This window comes from Hylobates moloch, unplaced genomic scaffold, assembly GCF_009828535.3.
Source record: "Hylobates moloch isolate HMO894 unplaced genomic scaffold, HMol_V3 SCAFFOLD_21, whole genome shotgun sequence".
In the NCBI taxonomy this organism is placed as follows: Eukaryota; Metazoa; Chordata; class Mammalia; order Primates; family Hylobatidae; genus Hylobates; species Hylobates moloch.
In genome coordinates, this window is record NW_026652296.1 from 31,922,675 (window position 1) to 31,935,598 (window position 12,924).

Below are 12,924 nucleotides of genomic sequence, written 5' to 3' on the forward strand. Positions count from 1 at the left end.
TGCAATTACAATGTTCTCTTAAGTTTATTATAAACCAGTTTTATAGGCCACAAGGAAATAAAAGGACTATGTACAGCCTTACGGGAAACAGGCAGGGAGCTGAGGAGGGCCAAGATGAGTCTAGGGCCTTGGTGGGCGCATTCCCGGGGGAGGGGGCCCTGTAAGGGAAACCAGACAATCCCATGAGACTCCACGAACAACAGCATAAGAAACAAACAGGTCTGTGGTAACGTGGCCCTGAGGAATCGAGCCCACGCCTCTGCGGAGCTACTTCCATACTCTGTGGCCAAGGGTCAAAGAAGGCCTGAAGTAAGAGTAAGAAGTTTAGTCAGTGCCTGATCTGCAACTTGAATCCCCAACCCTGCCCCAGCCTCCCACGCCCTGCAGTACTCGAGTGAGGAGAGGGGTATACATGGCATATGTGTTAACTAGGGACTACTCTGAGGCTGACTGGGTTCCTATGCCTATAAAAACCCATAGAGGAATAACCCAGACTAGAGAAACAGGGGTCACCAAGTTTGCCCATGGGTTATCTTATGGGGAAAGAACACTGGGCTTGGAGTCCAAACTCTCTGGGGGCCTATTTTCTCATCCATGTGGGGACTGATCTCAGAATTTCTCCAACTGAAGTTAAAGAGAAATCCGTAATAGTATAGCAAAGCCCAGAGCCCCCTCTTAATTACTAGGCACTGTCAAACCAAAGAGCATAAGACAATCTCATAACTTTTGTTAAGGATCCTCAGAATGCATTATTTCAGTGTCCTGAGGCCGCTGCCTTAGATACTGAGAAACACCCTGGGTGCAGGGCTGCTCTAACTGTTCTAACAGGGGAGGTAAGCCCAATTTAAGAAATGTTCCCTCTTCTCTTTGCTTTCTGGATTTCCCTAGATTTAAGGCTTGAAAGCCCATGGGATATGGTCTAAATGCCATCTTCCCTCCATTTCCTATCCCACTAGGCTCTAGTGAAAGACGCCAAAGTCACCACTGCAGGCACTTACCTCGCATCCCAGGGGGAGGAGGCCGCATTCCCGGAGGGGGCATGCCCATTGGAGTCCCTCTTCCAGGGGGGATCCCCATTGGGGGACCCATAGGAGGCCTCATACCAGGAGGTGGGCCCATCATGCCTGCAAGAGAAAAGCCCCAAGAATATAGCTCAAGTGTCTATCTTGAAAAGGTAGCAAAAAATCTACAAAGCTTTCCACCAAGTTCTGAGATAGATGGACCCTTCCACCCTCTCAGCAGCTCCCAGAAAACTGACATTTGAGCCTAACACCTAGGGCTCCCAATGGCTCTTGTCCACCTAGTCTCATCAGTCAGCCACGCTGGATCTCAGAGTAATCCTGCTTAATTACACAAACTCATCATCAGTTTCAGTCAAGGCTGTATCTCATCATTAATCCAGCTAAGGCATCTTCTGTCAATTAGCACTGGTCTCCCTATGGGCTCCTCACCTGGAGGGGGTGCTCCTCGGCCCATAGGTGGGGGAGGACCTCCACGGCCAGGTGGGTACTGGGTCGGGGCCCCGGCAATACTGGCTGTGGCAGCAGCTGCAGCGGCTGCAACAGTACCTCTACCTTGTGGGGTCATAACCTAAGAGGACATAAGAAGAAAGAGTTAGAAGAGTACAGTACAATGCAGCTTCCCACTCTCCTCCCCAACTTGGGGAAGGACAGCGAGAAATAGCAGACACCAAATCCCTTAATGCTATAACTCTCAGCACCAGACTTCCTATCCAAAACCACGTCGGGAAAGATCAAGCCTGATATGCCCAACTCCCATCTTCTAGACCTGAATGCAAGGATGTCCAATCCAAGTGAGAGAAGGCAACTGCATTTTCAAATATGACTCATGATTTCAAATGCTGTCATGGAAATATTTTCCTTAAATACAGTTGGCTAATTCGTACATCTCTTTAATAGCATCAACATAATTTACAACGGCAAATTATCCTTTTCACTTGATTCTAGGGCCATGTATAAACCGCAGTGAAACACTGATAGTCTGACAATCATAGGTTGGTCACTCTGGACCCTTTTGAAACTATGGGCCCTCCCCTTTACCCTTTATTTTAGCCACCAGGAGGTGGTACCCTTTCCCCAACTCCTCACCTGTTGGGATGGCCCGCCAACCCCACGGACTGGCCCAGCAAGTCCTGCAGGAGCCTGGGGCATGGGAACCCCAGCTGGGATTCCTCTGCCAGCAGCCCTGCCGATCCCTGGGCCCCCGGCAGCTCCAGCAAGTGGAACTCGAGCAATACCAGTCTGAAAAATAAACAAATACGCTCTGATGCCCAGTGACCTAAAGATCAGAAGTATACTTTGGAATATCATTGCCAAGAGAGTCCCTCAGATTTAGAGGGCATCGAAATAGCTTATAAATACTACCTCTCCATGTGTGCCAACACCATTCTTCCTCCATCCAAGACTATGAGTTATCCCTGAAGCAGGGCAGAACTTAAGAGTAAGTCTAGAGAAACATGCCACAACTCAACCACCTATATGCACTCCTGTGAAAGTTAAACCAAGAGCAAAGGGCCAGGGTTCCACTCAAGGTTCAGCAGGCAAGGCATTAAAGGGACATGAGATCCATTCCCAGCTGATTCTAATCCGCTAGGTGACAATGGGCAAATAATCCCACAATCCCAGGCTGAGTTGCCTTATCTGCAAATGACATGGTTATGGTACAACAGTTGTGATCACAAAGGTTTACGATGGGGTTATGTTAGACCAGCCAATTCTACTGGAAGTAGGTACTAAGAGATTTGAATATGTACATGGACTTTGAACCAAGATATGCTAACATCCCTTGCAGACGTTTTTAACTGGAAAAGGCAGAAACGTAAAAATCTCCAAAAAAGAAAATGACTAGGATAAACTACTCTGTACTCACTTGAGAAAATCTTGCAGTCATTAACTTGACTTTAAAAGTGTAGAGCAACTAGAAAAATGTTAACATTAAGTGAAAACACAGAACATAATATATGCCTACTATGTGTTAAGTACAAAAAAATCCAGATAATATACGTGGATTTTTAAAAAGTTAAAAGGATTATTCTCTTTTGATTAAAATAATGTCTTGGCAGGGCGTGGTGGCTCACGCCTTTAATCCCAGCATTTTGGGAGGCCAAGGTAGGCAGGTCACAAGGTCAAGAGATCGAGACCATCCTGACTAACATGGTGAAACCCTGTCTCTACTAAAAATACAAAGATTAGCTGGGTGGGGTGGCTCACACCTGTAATCCCAGCTACTCGGGAGGCTGAGGCAGGAGAATCGCTTGAACCCGGGAGGCAGAGGTTGCAGTGAGCCAAAATCGTGCCACTGCACTCCAGCCTGGCAACAGAGCGAGACTCCGTCTAAAAATCTTTAAAAAAAAAAAAAAAAAAAAAAAACCTTTCAAATGAAAAAGGGAAAGGGAAAACAAATTTGACTAGGTCTCTAAAGCCTGCTCTATTTCTGTGTGTAGCTTGGTGTTTACAGAATCAAGACTGTCTGAGATCAAATGTCAGTTTCACCACGTAGTAGCTGTGGCACCTTGGGCAAGTTACTAAGCCCTGGTTTATTCTATTTATAAGATGAGAATTTATCTCTAAAGAGATCTAAAGGATCAAATAAAATACTGAAGTGGTTGGCGCAAGGCAGATTCTCAGTAACTATGAACTATAACTGTACAAAACAAAATACACACATATCCTATTGTTTTGGAGTTACAACTTTTTAAGGTCCACCTAGGCTTTGTCATCACATTAAGAACTGACCCACATGGCTTCAGGTGCTCCCTCCACTGACTCACTATGTACATCAACTGAGAAACAGGTAGAGCTTTAAAGTCAGAGATACCCAAATTCTAGTTCCCTTTTTCCACTTCTTTCTTGCAGGGTAACCTCTTTAAGATTTCATTTATTATCTGAAAAAGGGGGCAAAATCCAGAGGATGCCTGTGAGAACTGCAATGAAACAGAATCTAACACAGAGCCTGGCTCACGGTAGGGCCTCCCCTCCTCCACAAGGCTTCCTGCTCTGACTTACGTCTTTGGGAGGAGGTCCCTCTACTGTCATTGAAACCAGATTCTCCCCTCGAAGCAGCACCAGACCGAGGACTCGCTTCTCTTCCCTTTCTGCTTGTTTGGAGTTCTTTGGCCTAAAGAGAGGTTTAGAAGGAACAAAAAAAGTGTTAGAGGTGGATAAAGTTCACCTGCCTAGTGGCCTCCAAGATTTGCTTATACTGCATCTCCTAACAAACAGTACAAAACTTTCCCAAGATAGCCCGCCTGGATAGTCTCTGCAGGCTGAACACATAACCTCTTAGGTGGCTATCTACCTGTTTCCTACCACGCCAAGAGGACACACTGACCAAGAGATAGGACAAGGTCAACAAAGCCCAGCCCGGGCCCAAATGCTATTCCACAGCAACTGTGAAGGCCCTTCCCTCAGCCAAGTACTCTTTCTTAGGACCCTATTCCCTCCCTTCAGCTTAAGGTCTTGCCAACATCAGGAGGCTACCTAAACAATTCCAGTCAAATGACTCCCACCCACCTCACTTACGTGCAGTGTCCTTCTAATATCAATTCAACCTCACAGGCCTATAATTCTGCCCCTCATCTTACATCAGAAATAGGAGAAGCCATAGAAGGAAAAGGTTAAGAGAAATTTCACATACACAGAAATTGAAATTTCATATCTGTTCCTCAAAAGCACAAAAACAGAAACCCCCAAAAAGCAACAGCCAGAAACAGATGAACAAAATATAAATGTGAAGTAGGAAAAATAACTGCAACAGGATAGGAAAGTGGGGGAAAAAGCTAAAGCTAGATCCTAAAAATAAAGGGGAAAAAATAGCCTGATTTAAAAAAAGAACTCAAAAGATTTTGCTTTGATATTTTACAGTATATTAACTGGTTGTCTGTGGATGGACAGTTTTTCCCTTTTTCGGCTCACATTTTCTTATTTTTTAAAATAATAACCATGTATTGTCCTTTCACAATTAGAAAAAAACCCTTCTGGGTATTTTAGTTTCTACTCATAGACTTCTTTGTATTTTCAAAAATATTTTCCAATAAACATTTTTTATTATCAGGAGGGAACTTTGGAGTAGCTCCACGCTCATCTGCTGGCCCCTCTCTAATATGTACCTGGCACCCAGGTATCCCTACCATATTTTTAAACTATACTTCTTGACCTTGGGTCACAGAAAAGGGAATTCAAAGTGAGTAACAGAATAATATGGACACTGCATATGACAAAAGAGCTGATGACCACGGAAGTCACATCATCTTTCTGTGCCTCAAGTAGCTTTGAATGTAAAACATGATGGGAAGATAGATCATATCTTTTAATGGGCCAAAAGCTTAAGATCTGTGAGACTCAAGGCAAGGGAGTTAGCCAATAACTTATGGAATTGTAGCAAAGTAGAAAATATCTCCAATTGTTTGTATAAATGCCAACAAAAATCACTGGCCCCAAACCCACATGGGGAGCTGAGCACTTACCCTGAAGAGGGTCAGAGGCTTCTTAAAGCAGTTTCAGACCAGGCTGCATTGGGAGAGCCCTTTAGGCTACAGCTTTACAAATAGGCAATGAGGCCAGAAACTCAAGCTCTCCCCCCTCACACACCTGTGGGGAGAACATGAGAGCCCTTTACCCCAGTACCCAGGGGCACACAAAGTCAGAGAAACAAAAAGCCTAGCAGCCCTTCACAACTTGTACTTTGCTAGACCTAGAGAGCAAGGTTTGCTGGACTGAAAAAGATTTCTTAGTGTTCAATGTCCCCATTTAAGTCTGCCCTCTAAAACTGGAGAATAAACAGAGAAGAACCAACTAGCTACATCACCACGTCTATTGCTTGGCCCACCCACTCAATCCATTCCCATCCTCCAGTCTCCGCCCCCCACAGTCCACTCCTCACTTGATCTTTCTGAACTCATCACAGTCACAGAGGATCAAATTCATGTGCTTGTCAAAAGCCTTGAAGGTGCCAATGAAGATCCGGCCGTCCTGCAGGATGCACCTCATCCTGTAGTCAATATGCTGCAGCATCTTGCTGCTCTTGCCCACCGTCTGCAAGGAGAAATGGACAGGGATGAGACTCTGCTCTTTTGGACCCAAGCACCTCTGGCCCTCCCCAAAACTTCCCATGGCCTTCTTGTCCATGTGTCCAACTTTCTCAACAGATTCTTAGCTCAGTCTTCCACCCACAGCCCTTTCCCAGGAATTCTCCCATGCCACCCTGTTTTAGCCCTGACCTCTACCCAGTAATCTGCTATTCTCTCTTCCCTTAAAATCGGTCTTTCTCATATTATAATTGCCTTTCTCTATGTCGTGTCAGTTGCAGGGATGAGAGTATAGGGTGTCCCCAAAATAATCCAATCCATACATACTAGAGCCATCTACCACTGTGCAGATTATAGGTATGTGACTCAAGTGCTATGGAACATTCAAACTCATTAAAAAGACTTGAGTAAAGGAAGAGCTAGAATAGGGATGAAACTAAAAATATAATCAACAAGAAGCTTGTTATCAGGAAGGAGATCAGCTTCAAGGTGAAAAATGAAATCCACACATCAAGAATTTGTTAGTGTGCCTCCAAGACTATATTTGGCAGAGGGAAACTTCTGGTGGTTAGGGTGCTAACCAGTTTGGACATATAATGGTCTTTAATCCAACAAACATTTCTGCTTTTATAACCTGGGTTCCAATGTGCTAAAATAAAGAAGTGACTATATAGGTATCGCTTTGTGAACTGTCAGGTACCCTAAGCAGTTGTATTTCTCTCTATAAACAAATCACCTGGCATTTGATCTGTATATCATCCTCCCATCAGTCTGACTGCTATACCCAAGTCCTAACCCACCAAGTGCCTTCTATGGACCTCTGTTCATCTCTGTGAGCTCAGCCAACAAAGTTCTGAACCTGCAAATATGCAGATCAAAACCTTGACTCCATGGCCGGGCTCAGTGGCTCACTCCTGTAATCCCAGCATTTTGGGAGGCCAAGGTGCGCAGAACACCTGAGGTCAGGAGTTCAAGACCAGCCTGGCTAACATGGCAAAGCCCTGTCTCTATTAAAATTACAAAAATTAGCCACACGTGGTGGCAGGCACCCATAATCCCAGCTACTCAGGAGACTGAGGTGGGAGAATCGCTTGAACCTGGGAGGTGGAGGTTGCAGTGAGCTGAGATCATGCCACTGCACTCCAGCCTGGGTGACAGGGAAAGACTCCATCTCAAAAAACAAAAACAAAACTTGACTCCACACAAAGATACTGAGAGCCACCCTCAGGTTAGGTGGTTCAGTTTCCATTCAATGACCATTTTAACCAGCTTCTAACCACAAGGGATCTGAACCTTTAGGGCAACATTCACTGGTCCAGCTGAACTAATGTTTACTGGGTGCTCACTGCGTATCTGGCACTGTGATAAGCACAGTACATCTCATTTAATCCCCAAAATTGGGACCATTATTATCCCTGTTTTACAGATGAGGTCATGAAGCCGGGAGAGGTTAAGTAACTTGCCCAGTTTCACACTGAGAAGCTGTGTTGGAACCTAGACAAAATGAATCCAGGGCCTATTGTAACCAATTATCCCAACAATATCCTACCAGGTTTCTCTGCTTCCAGTCCCATTGAATATACATGCCAGAGCTAGAGCAATCCTTCTAAACACCACTAAGCTTATGTCATTTTGCTGGTTAAAATCCTTCAGTGGGCAGGCCGTGGTGGCTCACGGCTGTAATCCCAGCACTTTGGGAGGCCAAGGTGGATGGATTAACTAAGGTCAGGAGTTCGAGACCAGCCTGGCCAACATGGTGAAACCCCGTCTCTACTAAAAGTACAAAAAATTAGCCAAGTGTGGTGGCGGGTGCCTATAATCCCAGCTACTTGGGAGGCTGAGGCAGGAGAATCGCTTGAACCCGGGAGGCGGAGGTTGCAGTGAACCCTGATCGAGCCACTGCACTCCAGCCTGGGCAACAAAAGCAAAACTCCGTCTCAAAAAAATAAAAATAAATTAAATTAAATCCTTCAATGACATGCCTCACCACCACTGAGGTAGAATAACATGCAAGGCCTTTAGTAACTAGCCTCCTGCCAATTCTTCCCGTCTTCCCTACTTTCTTCCTTTCTCCTCCAGCAACTTTTTCTCAGTCAACAAACGCAGAAAAATCCAGTAACTTTTTAAATCTTGTTACCCTTCAGCCTTTGTTCCTTCAGTTCTCCGGGTCTGTAATATTCCCCCCATTTTCGCCGGGAACATTCTTTCTAATCTTTTAGGAATCTGCTCAGGAACCATCTATTTGAGAAAACATCCTTACCCCGCCCCGCTGCCGTTACTTTTACTGAATGACCACAATGAATTATATTATGTGTCCCCAACTATCTCTGTGAAGGAAGCAAACATATTTCAGAGAGTTGCCCCAGCGCCTGATTAGTCAGGCACAGGCAAACACAGACATATAATGAACAACTGAGTGGCACTCTTCCTCCAAACATTCTCTATCACCCTCCTCCGCCCTCCTCTCCATCCAGCAGACCTAGCAAGACTCTAGCGTGGTCCACAAGCCCCTTCCACCCACTTCCGCCAACTCTTTCTCAGACTCATAAACTTCCACAAGTCTGAGCCTTTTACCGGGTCCCCCTGCGGCTCCAGTGCCTGCTCCGAAGCCCGGGACATATATTTATTCGGCAAAAGTTAACTTAGTGCCTACTGGGTCCCAGGAATTAAGGCTACAGCGGTGTCGAGAGCCGCGGTTCTACCCTCGCCCCTGCCGAGCGACCTCGGCCTCCGTCCCCGGTTCCAACCTTTTCCTCGACCCCATGCCTAGCCGAACTGCCAAGGTCCTGGTCTTTCCCGCCCAGACCGAGCGGCCTCGACCCAGGCCTTCACCGCCATAAGTGGCTCCAACCCACGGCTTCCTCCCCAATCCGTCGCGGTTCCCACTCCACAACAGACTCGGAAGCTCCCGCGCCGCCAACCTGTGCCCTCCTTACCATGGTGGCGGTTCTGATGGCGCTGATCCCCGCCGGATTCGCCTCCTCAGAGGCCTAGCCTCTCTCCCGCAGCCGATTTCCCGCCGCCGCTACCGGAAGTGCAGCAGCAAGTAAAATGCGGTCGGGTAAAAATCTACTTCCGGTCCAGCTCAGTAGCCCTAGAGTTCCGGCCCCGGAGCGGAGCTTGTGTCGAGCAGAGGCGGGGCCTGGGGACTGGGCGTTAACATCCCGCTTTGAAGTAAGGAAAGCCTGCAGTTCCTGTTTGGACACCTTCCTAGCTTAAATCCGTACTCAGGGCTGCTCTGTGTCACACTCATCTCTCTCTTCACCCTACCTTTCCCATTACTCTCTCGGTCCTCATTTCCCATCACCCTCCCCGGCTCTCTCTACAGCCACTATTCTTGCTCTTCCCTCCACTGGCTGGACGTGCTCCTTTTCAGCCCCTCTGCATTTGCTTTTGCCTCTGCCTGGAATGCTGGTCCCCAACGTATACCAAAAGGCTGCTGCCCTCACCTCTTTCAAGACTTGAGCTTAAATAACACTTTCCCAGTGAGGATTTCCCTAGCCATCCTATAACCTTCCCACCCACCTCATCCTCATCTCTCCTGTATTTCCCTCTTGCTATCTAACACGCTGTATATTTTTGTTAGTTATTTTATTATCCCCTCCCCATTAGAATGTAAGATCCATAAGGGTGTGAATTTTTCTCTGTGTGTATTACTCATTGCTGTAGTGCCTAGAACACTTTAGCACAAAATAAGGGCTCTAGCCATATTTGTTGATAATCGCATCCAGTCGTGTGACATTTATTTTTTTCCTGTGGCTTTTTTCTTTTGAGACAGAGTCTCAGTCTGTCACCAAGGCTGGAGTGCAGTGGCACAATCTCGGCTCACTGCAACCTCTGCCTCCCTGGTTCAAGCGATTCTCCTGCCTCAGCCTCCCGAGTAGCTGGGAATACAGGCCTGTGCCACCACACTCAGCTAATTTTTGTATTTTTAGTAGTGACGGGGTTTCGCCATGTTGGCCAGGCTGGTCTCGAACTCCTGATCCACCCACCTTGGCCTCCCAAAGTGCTGGAATTACAGGCGTGAACCATCACACTGGGCCTTTCCTATGACTTTTAAATACAACATATACACCCAAGGCTTTCAAGTTTGTTCCTCTAACCTTGGTCTCTTCATTTAACTCTTGGCCCTTTATATCCAGCTGCCACCGTGATGTGAATGTCTAATAGGTATACCAAATTTAACATGCTGAAAACTGAATTCTTGATTCTATTCACTCTTTCTAAAACCACTTCACCAGTGTACCCCATCCCCGAAGTTTCTTGGATTAAAAAAGAAAAAAAAATGACAAATTTGAAGCATATTTCAGTCTTTTTCTCTGCCATCGAATAATCAAATTCATCAGCAAATCCTGTGGCCCCCCACCTTCAAATTATCTTGAATATGACTGTTGTCACCCACTCCATTGCTTCCACTCTAGTCATAGCCACCATCATCTCTGTCTTGGATCACTGAGCAAGCCTGTAACTTGTCTCTTTGCTTCCTTTCTTATTCTCACAGCAGCCAGAGGGATCCTTCTAAACGTACTAGGATATCAGATGATGTCATGCCCTGGTCTCCACTTACCAAAAACTTCCCAGCACACATGGAATAAAATCTAGCTCTGCACTCCTCTCCAACCTCACTCGTCTCCTTCAACATTTTCCTCATTCATCATTCTCCAGTCACACTAATCTCCTTGCTGTTCCTCAAACCCAGCAAGGAAAGCTTCCACCTTGGTGCTTTGTCGTCTTCACACCATCTCTAAAAGGTATGTTCTGTTGTCCCGTTTCCGTCACCTGTGGATGAAGAGGTGAAGCCTCATAGAAATGCATTATGTTGCCCAAAGTGGTGGAGTCAGAGTGGGAATATAGGTCTCTCTGGCTCCTCAGCTGTTCATTTGCCCCCACCTTACCCAGCTGCCTAACACATCATTCATGCATGCATTTGAAATAATTTTTATTTAGCATCTACTAAGGCCATGTACTGTTATTGGGATAGAGTCCTTTCCCTCATGGAACTTTACATCCTACTGAGAAAGACATAGTAAACCAAATAAATAAGTATGCAATGTAACATTAGAGTGATATGAAAAAATAAATAAAGGCAGAGGACTGAGAGGGATGGGGTACAATTTTGGCTAGGTGGTCAGGGGAAACTTCTCTGGGGAGTGGTATGTGAGCAGAGACCTGAACCTACACTCAGATCTATCAGAAGGATGAATATTATGAAGGACATTCTAGAAAATGTATATAAAGGGAATCATATAATAATATGTGGTCTTTTGTGACTACCTTCTTTCACTTAGCACAATGTTTTTAAGGCTCATCCATGTCATGACACGTATCAATACTCCATTCCTTTTTATGGCCAAATAATATTCCATTGTATGGATGTACAGTAGTCCCCCCATATCCATCTTTCACTTTCTGTGGTTTCATTTACCCACAATCAACTGCAGTATAAAAATACGTGAGTACAGTGCAAGATATTTTGAGACCACATTCATATAACTTTTATTACAGTATATTTTTATAACTGTTCTATTAGTATTGTTGTTAATCTCTTACTGTACCTAATTTATAAATTAAACTTTATCATAGCTATGTATGCATCGGAGAAAATAGTATATATAGGGTTTGGTAGTATCTGCTGTTCCACGAATCCACTGGGGTCTTGGAACATAACCTCCTCAGATAAGGAGGGGACTACCATATTTTATCAGTTCATCAAATGATGAACATTTGGATTGTTTCCACCTTTTGGCTATTACAAATAATGCTGCTGTAAACATTCGTGTACAAGTTTTCATGTGGACATGCTTTCATTCCTCTTTGGTATCCAGCTAGGAGTGGAATTTCTGAGTCATATGATAATTCTAATTAATCATTTCAGGAACTGCCAGACTGTTTTCCAAAGTGGCTTCACCATTATACATTCCCACAAGTGGCGTATGAGGGTTCTGATTTCTCCATATTTTCACCCATATTTGTTATTATCTGACTTTTTGATTCAAGCCATCTTAATGTGAAGTGCTATCAATTTCATCGTGGTTTTGATTTGCATTTCCCTCATGGCTAATGATGTTGAACATCTTTTCATGTGCTTGTTGGCCATTTATATATCATCCTTGGAGAAATGCCCATTCAGATCCTTTGCTCGTTTTTTAATTGGAGCATTTGACTTTTATTATTGAGTTGTAGGAATTCTTTCTACATTACAGATACGAGTTCCTTGTCAGATATATGATTTATACAGGTTTTCTCCCATTCTATGAGTTGTCTTTTTTTTTTTTTTTTTGAGACAGAGTCTCACCGCATCACCCAGGCTGGAGTGCAGTGGTGCAATCACAGCTCACTGCAGCCTGACCTCCAATGCTCAAGCAATTCTCCCACCTCAGCCTTCCGAGTAGCTGGGACTACAGATGCTTGCCATCATGGTGGCTAATTTTTGTATTTTTTCTGTAGAGACAGGGTTTCACCACGTTGCCCAAGCTGGGTTCAAGCAATCCACCCACTTCAGCCTCCCAAACTGCTGGGATTACAGGCATGAGCCACCATGCCTGGCCTTTTCACTTTCTTGATAATATCCTGTACAAAAGTTTTTAATTTGGATGAAGTCTAATTTATCTTGTTGTTGTTGTTGTTGCTCATGTTTTTGGTGCAATAAGAAAAATCTTTTTTGCCAAATCTAAGATTATGAAGTTTACCCCTTTGTTTTCTTCTAACAGTTTTATAGTTTTAGCTCTTACGTTTAGATTTTTGATACATTTTTAGTTCATATTTTACATATGGTATAAGGTAGGGTCAAACTGTATTCTTTTCTAAGTAGATATACAGTTGTCTCAGCATCATGTGTTAAAAAGACTCTTCTTTCCCCCACTGAATAATCTTGGCAC

General features: G+C 44.7%; 1 protein-coding gene and 1 long non-coding RNA gene across 6 annotated transcripts in view; one reads left to right on the forward strand and one right to left on the reverse strand.

The window, feature by feature from the left end:
• Positions 1–12,924, reverse strand: part of SNRPB (small nuclear ribonucleoprotein polypeptides B and B1) — a 20,827-nt gene continuing 7,903 nt past the window's right edge. The window contains exons 1-7 of one of the 4 annotated variants that reach the window (XM_032143005.2): positions 8,983–9,126; positions 5,902–6,053; positions 4,026–4,137; positions 2,109–2,261; positions 1,452–1,590; positions 999–1,124; positions 1–158 (exon numbers count right to left, since the gene is read on the reverse strand). In XM_032143005.2, the coding sequence (XP_031998896.1) occupies positions 121–158; positions 999–1,124; positions 1,452–1,590; positions 2,109–2,261; positions 4,026–4,137; positions 5,902–6,053; positions 8,983–8,985 (723 nt within the window). In that variant the 5' untranslated portion in view covers positions 8,986–9,126 and the 3' untranslated portion in view covers positions 1–120. Of the gene's footprint in view, positions 305–998; positions 1,125–1,451; positions 1,591–2,108; positions 2,262–4,025; positions 4,138–5,901; positions 6,054–8,982; positions 9,127–12,924 lie in introns of those variants that run through there. The other 3 variants (XM_032143006.2, XM_032143003.2, XM_032143004.2) reach the window with 3 other exon arrangements.
• LOC131382200 (uncharacterized) overlaps positions 9,109–12,924 on the forward strand; it is a 19,999-nt gene continuing 16,183 nt past the window's right edge. For both annotated transcript variants that reach the window (XR_009211460.1, XR_009211459.1), the window contains exons 1-2: positions 9,109–9,220; positions 10,548–10,797. This is a non-coding gene — a long non-coding RNA (uncharacterized LOC131382200). The remainder of the gene's footprint in view (positions 9,221–10,547; positions 10,798–12,924) is intronic.